Source organism: Drosophila grimshawi, unplaced genomic scaffold (assembly GCF_018153295.1).
Source record: "Drosophila grimshawi isolate 15287-2541.00 unplaced genomic scaffold, ASM1815329v1 contig_1377, whole genome shotgun sequence".
In the NCBI taxonomy this organism is placed as follows: domain Eukaryota; kingdom Metazoa; phylum Arthropoda; class Insecta; order Diptera; family Drosophilidae; genus Drosophila; species Drosophila grimshawi.
The window spans coordinates 14,366,961-14,385,143 of record NW_025062900.1 but is presented as its reverse complement, the minus strand read 5'-3'; the positions used below and the strand labels follow the sequence as shown (position 1 = coordinate 14,385,143).

Here is an 18,183-nt window from a genome sequence, read left to right as displayed (position 1 = left end):
AAACCAAATATAGAAATATGAATATGCTAATAACGGGATAACAGTGTGCATTCGATACAATACATATCGAGTATACCAACATATATATCGAAGGCAACAACAGTTTACTTAACATTCGCTGTTATTGTAACAGTGCTCACATTTTTGGGGGCAACATCACTCACAGTTTTAGCCGCATTGCCTACAGTTTTTACACACAGCAAGCGCCTCGTTTGTGTTTTATTTTTAAGTGTATTAATTAACAAAAATAAACAATTAGCATAGTGTTAAGCGAGTTGCCATATAAACCAAAACAGCGCTGCAGCTAACAAACAGAATGGGGTAAGTGCGCAAACTTTTCTAATGCAATTGCAAATGTTGTAAATTGTGTGAAAAATCGACGCCGACGATTTTCCTTGCTGCTGCTGCTGCTGTTGTTGCTCCTGTTGTTGTAGGCTGTGTGTAGCAGGCGGTGTCAGAGGTGTAAATACATATGTGCTTTTATACAATGTGAATTGATGCTCCTCTACGTACGTATGTGTGTGTGTGTGAGTGCGTGTGTGTATGTGTTTATTTGTGTAGGTGTATAGGTGTGTGTAAATTGCCAAACGCCGCCCGTCGATACCAATTATGTGTGAGTGTAGGTGTGCATGTGCGTGCGTGTGTATTAGTGTAGGTGTGCGTATATGTACATGTATGTATGTAAATATATATATATATATATATAACTATATATGTGTGTCTGCGTGCAGTAAACTTGAGCAAAATCAAAACGAGGCTACGAAACACTTAAGCGCATAATGCAATTTAGACGCGAAGGCAAGACCCACACCACACACCGCCTACCACCCCCCACCCGCACCTTGGACGGCACCCCTTTCGCTAAACACCACAATGCCAATGACTTGGTGCCGACAATATCAATAGCAACGGCAACGCCAACGCCAACAGCAACAAAAACAAAAACAACAACAGCAACAACATTAACAAAATCAATTTTCGCCCAAGCTTTTAAACCCCAAACAACATTTTTTCGTTTCCATGACAGCCGCGAAACTATTCTAAAGCGCCTTTATAAATATTCCATGCCTTATCTAAAGAATTTGTATTATTTATGATTAAGTGTTTTTAGAACTTTAAAAATGTTGGAAAAGTTGATAATTCTTAAAGATTACTCTTTGTTTTAAGTCAAAACTACTACAAAACGATTATACTAAAAATATGTTTATGAATCAAAATGTAAATAATTTTATGCAAAGGACATTAAATATAGTACAAATATGTAGACTTAAATATTACTTTATTACAGACAGATGAGAACTAAATAAACAGCTAAATTAAAAATATAAAATATAGCAATAGAATCAACTTTATTTAAAAGACTACTTCAAATTCAATTTAATGTCTTGTAAACAATTCTTATTGGGATTGTGTTACAAAAACCTATTCGATCATTTCAAAATTAAGAAATAAACAATGTTTTAATAAATTTTACTCGAAGAAGATTTGTATCACTTGATAAACGACGACATTCTCCAATCGACTGTTTATTGCCATATGAATTAGGAGCTGCCATAAAGTTACCCAATGCCAACTTGGTCACATATGATTATTTATGTTTATTGTCCTCCCCTTTAACTCCTGCTCATCCCCGTTGTGTCCCTTGGCAAGCGTTTAGAAATTAAATTTTAAGGCCGACGTGCAAGAATTTTAATGGAATTTTTAATTAATCACCTGTGGGTGCTGCTGCTGCCTCTGTTGGTGCTGCTGCTTCCATTTCTGTGTCATTTTCCGTGTTTAGCGAACAACCGATTTTCACTTGCCAGGCGCACGTGTTTCATATTGATCCGAAAACGAAACGCACATGGATCACGGCCAGCATGAAGGCGGTCAATGTGAGCTTCTTCTACGATAGCTCACGGAATCTGTATCGCATCATTAGTGTCGAGGGCACCAAGGCGGTCATTAATTCGACAATTACACCCAGTATGACATTCACACAGACATCACAGAAGTTTGGCCAGTGGAGCGATGTGCGCGCCAATACGGTTTATGGACTGGGCTTCTCCTCGGAGGCGGAACTAACCAAGGTGAGTGTCATTATTTTGGGCAAAGAAAAAAGAAGGCAGTGTTAAAGCATTCAATGAAATATTTTTGCATTTATAGTTCGTGGAAAAATTCCAGGAGGTGAAGGAGGCCACCAAAAATGCCATGAAATCGGCGAATGGCTCGAATGCGGTAACGCCCACCACTTCGGCGAATACATCACCAATTTCGGGTCGTGCTGTCGGCTCCATGCAGAATGATAACACCAACATCGATCCACACACCGTTGAACCGCCGAATTTAAGTAACACCAATACACAGAATGCCAATCCCGATAGTCCCTCGCATAAGCTGCTAAACACTCTCGATGGCAAGCAGGATATCGGCTCGGCCACGCCCTCACCACAGCCATCGATGGTCATTGGTGCTGCTCCGGTAACTGGAGGCGGCAGTGCTGGCGGCAATGTTGGCGGTGGCATTACAATCTCTTCTGGTGGCAGCATTGTGGGCATGCACACTGGGCCAGGTGCGGGTGCCACAGCTGAGCAGCAGCTCAAGTATGAAAACGAACGTCTGAAAATGGCACTGGCGCAAAGGTAAGATTAAATAGGACACTTCTCCATCACTTCTCCTCACCGACTCGAGAAAATTGAATGACAAATTTATGTTGTTTTGCAGCTGCGCCAATGCCAAGAAATGGGAAATTGAGTTGGCCACATTGAAGAACAATAATATACGCCTGACCAGCGCCTTGCAGGTGCGTTTAAATCATAATTTGTCATAGCTTATAGCTAAACCTGACTCTTCTCCTCCTATATATAATATACCCGCAGGAATCGACGGCCAACGTGGATGAATGGAAACGCCAGCTGCACACTTATAAAGAGGAAAATATACGCCTTAAGCGCGAAATGGAACTGATGCGTGTGGGTGGTAGTGGCGCCTCTGCAGCTGGCGGTGCCACAGAGGATGAGTTGCGACGCGAGGTCGCTGCGCTCAAGGCGCGCACAGAGACGCTGCAGGCGGAACTGTTGCAACACGAAATCGAGCTTAAAACGGCTAATATGAATTTACGCGAGAAGTGCAATGATCAAACTGTATGTCATAATTACAATGGTCGCTCGATCGCAAACATAATTTATATATTTCTTATAATTTGCGAGCGACCACTGTAAACAACAAATTTGTGTATTTTTAGTCACTATATTGATTAATCACTGTTGTAAATAACTGTTGCAGCTGGCAAAGATGAGTGAACTGAATGTGCTCTTTGCCAAGAGCCTGTCCGATTTATATGCGGTGCAAAAGGATATGGAGAATGTTATACATCCCGCCAAGTGCACTTGAGACGCAGAGTTGGGTGCACACAGAAAGGTTGAGTCGGAAATGTTGATTGTTTACCACATTGATTATGATTGACGATTGTATTTGCAGGTTTCAGCGCAGGAACAGACTACAATGGCAACCACTACAACGACATCATCGACATCAACAACAACAACAGCAACAACAACTAGCAAACGTTATTTAAGCAATTTTCTAACGGCGGCCGAGGCCGAGAGCACTCTCTCCAATGTCACCTCCATACACACGCAGCTGCAGTCATCGCTCTACGAGACACAGAGCACGGCACAGCTCAAGGCGCTGGACAAGCACTCGATGCTTCTGCAGGAGCTGCATCAGCGACAGCTGCTGCAGGCTGCGCCGCGACACAGCTCTGCTGCCACTGAGGCGACCGATGCCGTCGTTTCTAGTGGTACAGCTGCTGCTGGCACCAAAACTGCTACCATACTCGTTTCCAAATCAAAAACTAAAACTGGGCTGCCACTGTTGCTGAAAAATTCCATTAACAATTAGGCGAAAAAACAAAAAAAAAAAAAAAACAAAACAAAACCGATAAGCAGTTATGACTTATTGCATTTTTTGTAATCTTTGTATTTGGTAGTTTGTATACAAAAACTGATCGAAAAGTGAACGAAAAACAAACATTAACTTATGACCCTCCCACGAAACTCTCATATATATACACACACTCACACACACACACTCATTGTAGGTTTACATGTATATGTATTTAATGTATTTGTTCGGTATATCCTTTGAGTCCAAATGCCCAGTATTCCGTTCGATTTTTCAAAATTGTACGCATTTGTCTGTGTCGTGGTACTTTTATAGCATTTAAGTTAACAACAAATTTTAAATTCTCATACGCATTCAAGTGCAATATATAAACAAGAATACAACAATTAATTTATAATATGTGCTCTATACTTTTTCTGCTAATTGTTGATTAATTTTTAATGAGAGCTTGACAATGAATCCAAAGCATCGGAATCGTAATAAATCTCTTACGAACTAAATGAAAATTATTTTATGAAAATGTGCTCGAAAGTATTTGAAACATGTATCCCCTTAAACAAAATCCAGTCTTTTAAATTGTATTATTTGTTTTTAATAAGAATTTCTGTAGAAAAATTCGAAGGGAATTTGTATTTGTTGTTTATGTCTCCGATTATTTGCATAATGTCTTATTTATAACAATTAAAAACATTAACTAAGAGTGACTTAGACGATGAAGCAGCATACTAAATCACATAAAGAATAATAATTTTATAAATGAAAATAAGAAAAGAATACGAAACTAGCAAAGTAAATTAAACGAATACCAAGTCAAGTATGTACGTGCATCAGTGGAAAACTAGTTTAATATATTAACAATTTATATATATTATATATGTATCTAATGAACAACCACAACAACAACAACAAAAAGCAAAAGCAACTTGAACAACCAACCGCAAGCAAATAATATCAATATGCAATCTTCCCCTCCACACACACTCACACACACAAGTTGTCACCCATAAGCGAAACGGTAATGGGTTAAAAAAAAAACGCTTACACGGTTATCTTGAAGCCATATTGTTATGCAATTTGACCGGTTCGTTTTTTTTTTTTTGCATAAAATACCCAGTTAAAAGTAAATAAATAAATCAAATAATAAACGAAGAAAATGTTGAACATACAAATTTAGCAGTTAAACGCAAACCAACATATGAAATAAATAAAAATGAAATTCGATATGATTAAAAATACACACATCTGATGGTCTTCTTTCTTCCTCCGATCTCTGATAATTCAAGTATGGTATGGTACTTGAAAAATGTGAATTGATATTAGGCATATTAAAAAGTACATTTTGTGTGCTCACTTTTTGTTTAGAAAGCGTTCTTCGATTCACATCTGAAATCGCAGTTTGCCATATATAGAATTAATTCTTTATGCAGCAGACAAATATCTGTTTTATATAGATTTATAATTTATCAATATTTATTTGCTATCAAACACGTTTGCCTCATCCAACAAAAGTAACTCAGATTTCACACAAACAGCGATCTATATAGCTCCGTCTTGGAATCCTCCGTCCAGTCGCTTGCTTCGTTGGGTGCCATGAAATTGATGAGCTTGTTGTGCACCACATAACTGCAGAAGAGATTCATTTAAATTTAGTACGTGTTTATCCTAAATGAAATCACAAATCCAAACTAACCGCAACTTTCGACCCTTGCTGGCCCTTGTGTCCACCTTCTTTTTCATTTTCTGTCGCAGCTTCTGCAACTCCACAAACTGTTTGGTTATGTCGCTCATGTTGGATGTGGTGCTGGCCTTGTACTCGATGAGTTCGCGCAGCTGCTGATGATAGAAATCGCTATCATCATAGATGTCTGGCTGCCTTCGGCTATTTCCTGCTGTAGACTCTGCCTGATCGACAGCATCATCGCCTGCCGGCAGCTGCTGATTGCTTTTGGGTGTCTGTGATTTCTCTACGAGTGCCTCCCGATTCGTCAGCGCATTGTCTATTTTCTTGATGATGTCATAGTCTTCCTGCAAGGACTTGCGCTTGACACCAGCGCCCGGCGTCAGCAGCTTGGTGCGATCATCCCATTTGAGCAGCACCTCGTTGCGATAGCTGCGCATATTTTCAAAATTATGCTGGAGAGCATTTGCAAAGCGTTTGCTTTCTGGCTGCCCGCTCTCCTCCGCCGGTTGTTTGCGTTTGACGCACTGCCTCAACTCGCCGTGCTGCTGTGTCAGTGCCATCTGCAGAGCAAGCAGTTGTTGGAGCAGCTTAGAGCTGCGCTCCTGCGCCTCCTTAAGCACCGTTTGTAGTTCCTCGTTATCGTGACAGAGTGTTGTTAGTGTCTCGGGTGGCGGCAATTGATTCGCCTTGCTGGTCACTTTTTGCGTGTTGATGCGCAACTCCAGCAGACGCTCCCAAATACGTAGTTGATTTTGCACGCAGAGTCCTTTTTGTATTTCAGCCTGTTGATTGGTTTTCGACATGATTTCATTGGCATCGGCTTCAGAGGCAGAATTATCCGAGTCATTCTCGGAGTCATCCTCATCGTCCTCTTCCTCATCATCGTCATCATCCTCGTCGTCATCTTGCTCCTCCTGCTGGCTGTCATTTTCCGAATCCTCCATGCTGCTATCGTCATCATTTTCATTTTGATCCTTATGCTTACTTGCCTTTAATTTCTCATTGAATGCCTTTAAATTATCCTCGTCCGAATCGCTCTCTTCGTAGGCCAGCTCCTCATCCTCATCGTCATCATCATTTGCGTCTTCCTCGCCGCTCTCCTGCTCCAATTCCTTTCGACTGCTTATTTTGCCCTTGTATCGTTCACTCTGCTCGGACAACAATTTAACATTGCGCTTACGGAATTCGGTGCTGCGTCCATCGGGCAAATCATATTCGTCGTCGAATTCCGCGATGCGCGCTGTAGTTGCCACATCAATATCGGATTCGTCTTCGCTGTCGCTTTCGTTGGGATGTGCCAGCAGTTTGCTCACCTTTTCGGCCACCGTCTGTGGCTTTTTACTCGCTTTGCGCAGCATTTTCGCTAAGTTTTCATTAAACTTTGCATGAAAACAACAAAACCCGCAACACGTGAAAGTTGCTTGACTAATGTAGCTCAGTTCAGTGAACTGGTTCGAAGGTGTGCTAATCGATATGTACAATCACATTATATTATGTTATCGATATTTCTGTGCTGTCACCTAAATGAAAAAATCAACGATTGTAATTGTTAAAAAATGGCGCCGTATTTATTATATTTAAATTTTCATCATCCATTAACATTTTATTTAACAATTTTTACTTTTAATGTTAACATTAATTGAGGCATACAATGCTTATATTTACATAGATTTTCCTAATGAAAATAGTTTAATGATGTCGATTTTGGCTGTAGTTTCATAGTTAATGTTAATCATTATAATTTGTAAATCAACTAATTTGTGCTTCAGGAATGAATCCCATTCCAAAGGGACATTCTTAAGGTGTTGATGAAATCTATTTAATGGTTAGATTCCAAAACTATCTTTTAATTGTTGTGTCCCAAAAAATTTAAATTAAAAAAAAAATTATAAGAATATAATAGATACAAATACATATGTATTTATAAATATATTATGTTTATTGGTCGGCTGTAACATAAACCGAAATTTAGTTGCATACTTTCATGCGTCCATTTGGAATTGATGAACGAAAATAAATATTATTTTAGCGAAATGAAACTTGGTTGGATATGTATTGATTAACTCTTAGACTTTTTGAGATAGAAATTTATTTATTTCATGCATAATAATCATGCTAATTTATACGAGTAAAACAAAAACAAATTGAAATTTCGTTGCACGAGTGTTGGTTACGTTTCATTGAAAATTGAATGCTCTGAAATGCAAACGAGTGTCTCATTAAAATCCACAAAATGCTGGCTTATCTCACCAGTTGCATCTGGATAACGAGCCGCACACGCAACTGTGTGTGTGTGTGTGTGCACGTGTGTATCTATATCTGCATGGAGGCACTCACACACAGATACACACACACACTCACACACATTCATAGCATACAATAGCGGGCCGTGGACTGTCATGGACATGGGAACATGAACTTGAAATCCTTTTGTTGGCAGCCATTTGTGCTCATTACATTAATGAAATGTTGGCGAATTGCGACTTGGGCAAAAAACTATTGGCAAAATGGTTAACCTTGAGAACTGCAGAAATGCGCTTGAAACCAGAAGTCAAAGGGCGCTCAAAGCTAACGGAAGTGTTGCCGGAAAAGGATAAACTACTACGCAGTATTCAAACATTATTTAATTATTTTATAATATATGTGCAAAAAAATTATTGAAGGAAAAGTCAAGACTTGCCGCCACCAGACACAGCGCCCGCAGATAACGCAATGAGTTTTTTTTTTATTTCGTTTATAATATTTAATTAATTTTTTTTTTGTGTTTAAACACGCTTGGTCCAAAGTTGATAAGCGCTGAGAAGCGTTTTTATTTGTATTTTTTTGTCAATTCGGGAGTCAGACATGCCGATAGACAGACCAGTGCTGAACTTTGAATTATAACAGACAATTGATAAATGCGGCTTTCTATGCGGGCGGACTCCACGCACATATACACAAACACACACACATACATATACACATAAGTGTATGTGGCAATATGGGGTCGTCTGCAGCCGGTTATCAGTCCGCGCAGTGCTGCCAACTACACGTATAAGAGTGTGTCGCATAATTATATATATATATATATATACATATATATATACTTTTTTTTGTTCAATTTGATTATCAGTTGTTGTCGAGATTTCGATTTCACGGCGCCAACGCAGCAGCATCAGCTGCCCCAACAGCCACCCCAACATTTCAGTCAGTTCCTGTACGCCGCACGGTGCAAATAGTACAATTAGTCCGCGGCTATACCGTTAATTACAGCGTCGGCAGCAAATGCAATATCGATAACATAACTCAAGCCTCCCAGTGTATGTCTCTCTGTGTGTGTGTATAGAACAGTGTTGCAAAGTGATCGCTCTGAGGTGCTCAGCGTGAGTTGTGCAAATGATCCAAACATACACAGAGCACAATAAGAGTGTTTACATGAAACAAAATATATATATATATATATATATAATAATATGCTTGTTTATAATAGTATACCAAAAACAAATACCTCGGTGCATGCGCGTGTTTAGAAAACGCAAAACAAATCGAATTTAAAAAAAACCTCAGAAAAACAGGAAAATAAAAGGAATGAATTAAGGTGTCGACGTAATCACTGATTACGCCTACAATAGGTGGACTGATTTCTTGAACTTGTGTTGTATAACATAATTTAGCATTTATAGAGAATAAAAATCATACTAAATGCATATTTGTACTGACTATTAAGATCAAGAATATATAACAGCTCTTTCGAATTCCATTTAATAGACTTACGTTCTCGAAATGTATAATTATCGCTTTGTTTCTGCCAATCGTCATATTCAATTAGAGATATTCAACAAGATATTATTTTAATGAGGTGATAAACATTACCCGGCTTATATGTATTTTTCTACACTTGTGTAACACTCTTTCGGATCGACTATCTGACTTAGTGACTATTGGTCTACACGAACATTTATTGTGTTTCTCAAGATATCTGAACTGAACTCACTACTTACAAGTTTTATAATCATATCTTTGTAAAGAATGACTTACATCTGTCTTAAATATTATATTTTAAGTTTATAATCAAATTTAGTTGAGATTCTGTCTGCAAGGGTATGCAATCTTCGGCGTGACAAAGAGCGCTGCTCTTTCTTGTTGTTGTAGAATTTTGAGTGGCGAGCCTCCAGAACATCCACTTATTCTATTTTACCCAACCAAAAGTTCAAAGGCCAACAAACACCCAGCGATTAAAGAAATAAATAATACATTTGTGAGCGAGCACACTCAAGGATTATTGCAATAAGAGAGAGAGAGAGGAATTAGTCGTTGTTGTTTAATAAACAATCATTATCTATAATGCAGTTGTTGTTGCCCATCAATTGAGTGAGTGTCTACTTCATTGAGCGCAATTGATTAACAGATTAACCGACAGCAAGCATAAGAGTATTATTCATTATGAAAGACCCACACACAGCATAAGTGGAATTTTTGTTATCACATACAAAAATACATATATTACAAATTCTGGGAAACAAAATTAGTTCAAGGTCAAAACTTATTAAAAAAAATTAAACAATAATAATAATAATATTTTATAAGCAACCGAAAATCAAAATTATAATAATAATACGAGTCAAGTTCTTGACACTTTACAAATAAAGTGCCGCAACAACAATTCAAAGAAAACATTTGATGAGCTGTGTCAAAATGAGTGAAATTAATTAATTGAATTGAGTTGGGCAACGGTTAAGGACACAGAGGCCGGTCTCTCAGGAGCTCCTTACACAAAGTGCGAAAAAAATACAAAAACGTTCTGTATCTTTAAATTGTGTGTCAGTTTCTGTTTTTGTGATGATTATCACACAAGGCTTGCTGTCAAGCGTGATGAAAAACACAGCAAATTTGCTGGAACGCAAATAAATAATAGCATATATATTAAGTATGAATATATGAGTTGATAGGTATTCAAATAATCGAGTTCAATCAAGTGCAAGTATTTTTCTTGGAAGGCAACCCAATTGACGATCCCTCGAACAACGTACGAATAATGCCAAATATTATTTGGCAAAAACATATTGACATTTTCTAAACAAACAAAATCCCTAACCAATTGCAAATTCCAAATGAAAATTGTAAACAATTCATAAAATACTATTTTAATTGACTCTAATAAACATATTTGCTGATTATTTCCGGTTCTGTTTTGCTTTAAATTTGGATAATATTAAGTAATTTATTAAAGCAAGCAAATTGAATCAATTGAACAGGACAAAGAATTGCTTTCAATAATTTGTAAAACATTTGGCAATATTTTAATATAAATTTTATTTATCTATAGTGTTGTAGCGAATAACTAAAATTGAACAAACAAAAGAATCTTTAAGGAATTTAATTGGAAAATTCACGTGCGTGAACCGTGTGTATTTTTGGTATGTAAACAAAGCCAAATAGAAAAAGATAAGTACCAAATATGAAAATGGCCCAGTCTGGGGAAGTAAATGAAGTTGTTTATGATCATCGCATACTGCGTGATTGGTCAAATGTGAACAATACCAATGGAACAATGCACTTTTCCAAGGATATGATATTCAATAACGGTCATCGTCTGTCCATCATAGTATACAGGTAAGTAAGAGAAATGTATATATATCTTTATAGTAATATGTTTTTGAAGAAATGCGAGCTCACTTCCTACTCAGCAGAGCAAGTGAGATCACCCACACATTTCCCAGCCGGCATTGTTGTACTTTGGTGTTCACATTCACAGTCACAGCCACGTTGATAAGCAGCGTTTGTCTATGCACTTTTCTAAACTTATCAGTCGCTGTGTAGGTGTAGATGTTGTTATAAATCATGTCGTGCTCATGTCTATCTGTCTCAGATTTAATAATTTTCACTTGGAATTTGAACGCTGTGGTTCAGCGTAGGGTTCACTTTAATAAAGTGATTCGAAACTTACACAGATCTTTTCGACTGATTGGCTGACACAAAACTAACTAAGAAGCCCGTAGAAAGTGCTTCGTCGTTTACGGATCTATTTTATTAAGTTAAGTAATATGTATTTTACTTGTTTCAATATGTGTTTATTGTTGCGGGTATTGAATTATTGAGGAATTGGAATGAGCTATAAAGAGGATACGTAATATTGTTAACTGACTGCAGCTAAGATACTAACTAAGATATCAATCTGACAATTTTAACATTAAGATACGAGTGCTATAATTATCTAACTAACATATTTCTAAGTTGTGGCTGTGCATAATAAAGGTATTAGGGCCTTCTATACTAGAAACAACTACCTAATCAATATACACAGCTGATTGATCAACAGAATGCTGGATTCTAACTAGTTAAGTAGTTTTGTATAATATAGTTTTTTTTAACTTATAATTGACAATAGTCATTCCAAATGCAATTTAAGTTTCGCAATGTAGATAATTATTGATCACAAAGTTATTTGTAATGTGACTATACTTATATATATAGTACTTAATACTTTTACATTGACGAATAATTCATAAACAATTTAACAAATATTTGTATTTATTTGTGATTTATACAATCCAACCCAACTTTTAACTAGCACATCGAGCATTGTTTATTATTATTATTATTTATGAAACCTGTGCACATTTATATTATTATAGGTAATTAATTATCTTTCCAAAGGGTGTAAACTTGAACTTGTGGACTGGTCCTTTAGGCATAGTTAACACTTTCAAGGAAATTATCGATTTATGAATTAATAGTGAGTTGTAAATATCTCAAATAGTGTCAGATCAAAGTTAATAGGACAACAATTCATGGCAATCTAAAATTTTTATGATTATTATTATTTAGTATTAAAAAATTAACTTCAGCTGGTCTCAAAGTTTATGTCCGGATTAACCTGGCTTTAGCTATTAAAATGCAGAGATTCTGGAGTCGTGTTGTGAAAATGCAGTTTATAAATTGTATCATTAATTTTAAAGAGTAAGCGAAGTAAAAAAATGGAGAAACTTGATTGAAGAGTGTAGGACTGGAGAGTATTAGGAAATATACTGTTTTTAAACTATTTAATACAATAGCTGATGTGTTTCATATCCGCTAAATAAGATATTCATGGGATACATAAACAAGTGGCATAAATATTAATGTATTTTGAGTTATATTTGTGAAAAGTTTTCAATTAGTTTTTGTTTGAAAGCACATAGTTAAAACTAAAGTATTTATTAGAATTTAATTTGGTGTACTTTTTCTGGCTTTTAATATTTTATTGTGATTCTTTTTTAATATACAAGTTAATATTCCTTTTAGTGGGTATAGTGTATTAATATGCTCTCTTTGAGTTTATTGCAACTTCTTATTAGCACTCTTAAAAACTTTTCCAAATGTTCAATTCCAATGACCCACTTATCGAAGCAAACGCACCTACGCACCTATCACCCACCTGGCTGCCTTAGCACAACCACGACGAGAACAACAACAACAACAACATCAACGACAATTCACCGATTAATCGCGACGACCTTTTCCATTCCGCAGCATACTGTTTGTGATCTCAACAATTGGCAACAGCACGGTGCTCTTTCTGCTGACGAAGCGTCGATTGCGGGGTCCCCTCCGTATTGACATCATGCTAATGCATTTGGCCATTGCCGATCTAATGGTGACGTTTCTGCTGATGCCGCTGGAGATTGTGTGGGCATGGACGGTGCAGTGGCGTTCCACGGATCTGATGTGCCGTCTCATGAGTTTCTTTCGCGTCTTCGGCCTCTACTTGTCGAGCTTTGTCATGGTCTGCATATCTCTGGACAGGTGAGTCTCTAACTTGGATCCGCCTGCTAGCTCAGCTCGTGCTCGCTAATGCACCCAATTGATTGCCACAGATAAGGCGACACACAAAGTGTCAATCGTTTGCCTAACATTTGAGTTTATATACATATATTATTTTTTCGATTCGATCTCTCTTTCTCTCTCTCTCTCTCTTTCTCTCTCTATCAAATTAGATATTTTGCCATACTGAAGCCGTTGCAACGGTCCCATAATCGTGGTCGCACAATGCTGGCCATCGCCTGGCTGGGCTCCGTCGTATGTAGCATTCCACAGGTGGGTTTGTTGCGCCACAGTAGTCTTGCAATTAATGTCATCAATGTCAATGTTCCTACATGCGGCAGGCCTTTCTCTTCCATCTGGAAGAGCATCCAGATGTTAAAGGCTACTTTCAATGCGTCACCTTTCATTCGTTTGTGAACGATTTCGTTGACAGTCTCTATCAGATCGCCACAATGTGTGCCATGTACGCATTCCCACTGATCGCATTCATTTACTGCTACGGCGCCATCTATTTGGAGATCTATCGCAAGAATCAGCGTGTGCTCAAGGATGTGATCGCCGAACGGTTTCGTCGCTCCAACGATGATGTCTTGAGTCGGGCCAAGAAACGCACTCTCAAGATGACCATAACGATTGTCATTGTGTTCATTATCTGCTGGACACCATACTATTTCATCTGTATGTGGTATTCCTTGGATAAGTCATCTGTCGACCAGGTTAATTCACTCGTACGCAAGGCCCTATTCATATTTGCCTCGACGAATTCCTGCATGAATCCCCTGGTCTATGGCTTGTATAATATACGTGGTCGCATGAACAACAACAACAACGTGGTGAGTAGAAAGTCTAAATACGATTATCATTTAATACATTTCATCTAACTTTTGACCCATTTGACCTACTAAGCTCAATAGTAACAAATGTGGCGAAAATTATATATTTACATATAAATCCACTCTCGAAAACTTTCTCTTTTGCAATGTAAGGTTTACAAATTATTTTCAAAACAAATTACACTTTTATAGTATTTAAATTATACTTTGTTAATTATTATCTTATGAATTTTATTCGTTTTCATTTACATTAAGCCCATTACATTGATTAAATCTGTTTTTCTCTCACGCAGTCGGTCAACAATCGTCACACTTCACTCTCGAATCGACTGGACTCGTCGAATCAGCTGCTGCAGAAACCCATCAGCACGTTGCAACATGGCAATGGCAATGGCAACGTGGTGGCTGCTGCAGTGGCGGCAACCACAAAGCTAGCGCATGTGGTGCGCCTAAAGACAAATGGCGACGTACAGTCTCCGGCTGCAAGTGCACCGCTTGGCTCCCAGTTGGATGTTGATGACGACGTCAGCGTCAGTGTTGTCACCATCAGGTGCCAGGAGCAGACTCCAGACCAGCCTAAGGCGCCCAACATATACCTGAAGTAATGTCGTCATCGTCTCGCTGCCGTTTGCCTTTTTATGACGCCCCATCATCAACATCACTTTTCACTGGTGTCGGCATAAATTGTTGGGTTTTATGTTGCGGTCTAAATACGTGGACCTTCTGACCACAATAGGAAAGTGAGTTTGTGGTCACAGCTTAAGGATAAGCAGGCATAGGGTTAATGGGTTATATGGCAGCTAAAGCAGGAGCTGTGGTGCTTGCAACAAATGAAAGTGGAAGCTGTAGATTTGGATTTGGATAACGACTAAAGTTCAGATGAGTTGAGATTATAGTTATGGTTTTGATAGTTATGGTTTTGATAGTTATGGTTATTAATGGATTATTATTTTAGCTTAGACAGAAAGATACAAGAAAGATATAAAGAAATATACATTTTCAATGATGGCTTGTGGAATTTTTTGATTGATATTTTTATACTTTAGTAAATAACATTAAATGAATATTCAATAGTTTTCACTTAGTATCCATTTGTTCGCAGTTGCCGCCTAAAGTTTACAATTTAATTGAAGAATAATTGATGGTAATCTAGTCTTAATTATTGTTTATTAATTAGTTTTCACATTTAAATTCAAATCATATCTTTGAGTAAGTTATTAGCGCGACTAATTCAAGTCCATTGGTTGTAAGTGCAACTTTTGTTATCTTCTTCTTCGCGAGTATCCATTATTTGTAACTCTGAGTATTTGCTGGCCTTGAGTGGTCACCAACCAACACCAACCAAATGTTAGTTTATGCTAATCTCAATCCGACACTGTAAATCCACTTAAGCGTCCATATATCATTTTGTGTCAAATCATTAAAGAAAAAACCATTCACAGCAAGACTAAACAATCAAATTTATGTACTTTCAGTTGTGGCGACTCAGGTGAAGTTTCTGGTGTGGATAAGACATAAAGTACGGGGTATCTGCTGACAGATTCAATGACAAACAAGAACAGCGGAAACAGCTTAATTAAGATTTGCTACCGTTTTTGAAGCGGCTCGGAACAAAAGGCTTTTTAATTTGCTAGCGAGTTATCTCATTTAAGTTACAGATTAAAATGTTAAATGACAACAAATATGCCAGAGCAGATCAAAACTATATGAATGTATATATTTTGGTCTAGGCCGTTAAATGTTTAAAAGCTATCATAAAATACGCTTAAGACGTAATATCGCGTAATATTAGATACTCTAGTTAGTTTGCTTATTGCTTAATTTAATTTAATTTATTCATAAAACAGAATATCAAATGTAAAATAATAGAAAATAGCGAACAACAACATCTACAACAACCAAACATATGTTATTAATGGTCAGCCCGAGCTACACCCTACCCATAATAAAAGGCCCCTCGCTATATTTGCATTGGGTCTTTTGTTAAGACGACGTTAATCATTTGCTTTATAGCCCGCTCTGACGTTAATTATATAGTCGTGTGTGTGCGCGTTTTTAAATATTTATCAGATATCAGATACAAATACTGCTCGTGAATATGCGATGAATAGCAAACTCGTTCTCTTTGAGGGCAACCCTGGAGCTAATGCGATTGACCCTTAACTAGTTTTGGATTGGAGCTCCGAGCAAAGTTTAAAGGGAGTTGGAGGTTGATCTATAAAATTCTTACTCCTTGGCTGAATGCATTTTAAATGTTGCTAAGAGGAAGAAGAACTATTGTACAATTATCAAATAAAAATATTAAAAAAAAAAACTTATGCAAGGGAAATACAGAATACATCTCAGGTGGATGGATAAAGAGAGTATTGGAGTGGAAATGGCACATCATAAACAAATCCATATAAATATATATTTATAATTAAGTTAAGATAATAACTTGGAGTCGTTTCTTCTGACTGATTCTTTGATGGAAGTTCTTCGCTTGCTTCTTATATAGTTATTTCCTCGTTTATTTCTGCTTCATTAAAAGGCTCCACACATAGTAGTTCAAATTGCTCCCCTATTGGCCTAGACCTGCTCTTTTCTCATTCATTTGGTAGTCGTAATATTTACAACTGTCATAACACCTGCGGCTTCTTGTTGCTGCTGTTGCTCACCCACGCGTCCTCTGCGACAGTTTTAACTGTTGCTCGGTGGCGAGATTGAGAGTAACCCAATTAACTGTCGCAGGTATAAAAGATAGTTTTCCCGAGCGATTGGACAATTTGGGTACAGTGTTAGAAAGTGGCTCACTTTCGTAACACTGCACAACAAAGTCACGTTCACATGGCACTTTGCACACACAAAACAGACAAAAAAGACGCACAATAAACCGAGGAATGCGTGTAATCGAAACTCGAAAACCGAAAAATAAACATGTTAATAATACAATTTTATGATTAATACGAAATGAACTGCAACAACAAAGGAGCAGCAGCAACAACAACAACAACATAACAGGGGTAGTCAACATGCAAGCTGCGCTGTAGCGCCGTCAAAGTGCGTGGGTCGTTCCCGCTGAAGATGCTGTGTGCAACAACAACATCAGCAGCAACAACTACACCAACAACAGACCTGAACCAGCCGCTTATTTATAAATCACGCACATAATGAAATTTCAGCAAGTGGTCGTCGTGTCCAAAAAAAAAAAAAAAAACGCAGGCAAGCAGGCAAAATATGCAGCGTTGAAGATGATGATGATAATGATGCTGATGCTGATGTGAATCTGTGCTGCTGCCTGAAACTGGGTGTGCATTATAGCGCTATGATATATGCACATTGCCCCGTCCAGGGCTTGACATGCTGGCGACATAATGATGAACTGGTCGCAGCGCTCCACGATCTGAAGCTGCCTTCTAGCCAACTGACGTGTTACGCATCAGTTTGTTGTCACTTTTATAGTTTGGACAGAGTTTTGGGGTTGGGGTTGGTATTGGTAGAGGGATAGTGGTTGCAGGGAATAGCACTTGTAGTGCATAAGTAGCCATTAATAGTAGGTGCCACATGCGTATCGCATTTTTTTTTTTCTTTTTGGACTGCCAGTTTTAATGATTGCTTTGGTTGTTGTTTTTAATGATTGCAGAGCGTGCCGGGCTTTTACGAGCCTCTTTTCTGGGCATTTTTAAAGTGCTCAGTTTTGAAGTTTTTGAGTGTGATGCTCTGGCCGGGATACCATGTGGGGAATGTTGCAAGGTTGAACGCATAAAAAGGGTTCACAGTATTCGGGCTAAATGTGGTTTATGAGCAAGGGCAACAATGTTGTTGTTGTTGATGTTTAGCTGGGTTTCGATTTCAAAATAGGAGCAGGCTTTTATTGCCCAACTTAGAGCTTAATTGGATAGTAAATAGGGGCTTGTGTAAATACAAACATATTTGCATTGGTAATAATGGTTAATGCTGTTAATGCTGATCAACAACAAACGAATTTTTAAGTGAGAAAGTGAAATAAACCTGTCAGTGAGG

The 18,183-nt window shown here is 37.8% G+C and overlaps 3 protein-coding genes across 4 annotated transcripts; 2 read left to right on the top strand and 1 right to left on the bottom strand.

Annotated features, from left to right (window-relative positions):
- Nucleotides 1–224: 224 nt before the first annotated feature.
- Nucleotides 225–4,284, top strand: LOC6562798 (homer protein homolog 2). Its single transcript, XM_001988143.3, is given in 7 exon segments — nucleotides 225–321; nucleotides 1,781–2,069; nucleotides 2,146–2,621; nucleotides 2,704–2,782; nucleotides 2,859–3,122; nucleotides 3,265–3,399; nucleotides 3,460–4,284. Coding segments are annotated over 7 exon segments (1,671 nt in total). The 5' UTR covers nucleotides 225–316; the 3' UTR covers nucleotides 3,883–4,284.
- A 1,038-nt stretch (nucleotides 4,285–5,322) lies between these two features.
- LOC6561539 (protein Aatf) lies at nucleotides 5,323–7,006 on the bottom strand. The gene is made up of 2 exons (XM_001988145.2): nucleotides 5,576–7,006; nucleotides 5,323–5,508 (listed from the first exon to the last, which is right to left on the bottom strand). Exons 1-2 carry the CDS (start codon nucleotides 6,922–6,924, stop codon nucleotides 5,406–5,408), a joined length of 1,452 nt encoding a protein of 483 aa, XP_001988181.1. The 5' UTR covers nucleotides 6,925–7,006; the 3' UTR covers nucleotides 5,323–5,405.
- Nucleotides 7,007–8,790: 1,784 nt separating this feature from the next.
- Nucleotides 8,791–15,998, top strand: LOC6562488 (gonadotropin-releasing hormone receptor). 2 transcript variants are annotated; one of them, XM_032736353.2, is made up of 7 exons: nucleotides 8,791–8,928; nucleotides 10,872–11,158; nucleotides 13,058–13,330; nucleotides 13,522–13,621; nucleotides 13,690–14,181; nucleotides 14,475–14,782; nucleotides 15,657–15,998. In XM_032736353.2, the coding sequence occupies exons 2-7, from the start codon at nucleotides 11,004–11,006 to the stop codon at nucleotides 15,697–15,699; spliced, it is 1,371 nt and encodes a 456-aa protein (XP_032592244.1). In that variant the 5' UTR covers nucleotides 8,791–8,928; nucleotides 10,872–11,003; the 3' UTR covers nucleotides 15,700–15,998. The 2 variants fall into 2 exon arrangements, with proteins under 2 accessions (XP_032592244.1, XP_001988182.2); XM_001988146.3 differs by having other exon boundaries at nucleotides 8,792–8,865.
- Nucleotides 15,999–18,183: the final 2,185 nt, after the last annotated feature.

Coding starts and splice junctions, on each gene's coding strand:
- LOC6561539 (XM_001988145.2), bottom strand. CDS start 6,924: ATGCTGCGCAAAGCGAGTAAAAAGCCACAGACGGTGGCCGAAAAGGTG. Junction 5,509..5,575: donor AGCAAGGGTCGAAAGTTGCG/GTTAGTTTGGAT, acceptor TCTCTTCTGCAG/TTATGTGGTGCACAACAAGC.
- LOC6562488 (XM_032736353.2), top strand. CDS start 11,004: ATGAAAATGGCCCAGTCTGGGGAAGTAAATGAAGTTGTTTATGATCAT. Junction 11,159..13,057: donor CTGTCCATCATAGTATACAG/GTAAGTAAGAGA, acceptor TCCATTCCGCAG/CATACTGTTTGTGATCTCAA. Junction 14,783..15,656: donor GCGCCCAACATATACCTGAA/GTAATGTCGTCA, acceptor ATGTACTTTCAG/TTGTGGCGACTCAGGTGAAG.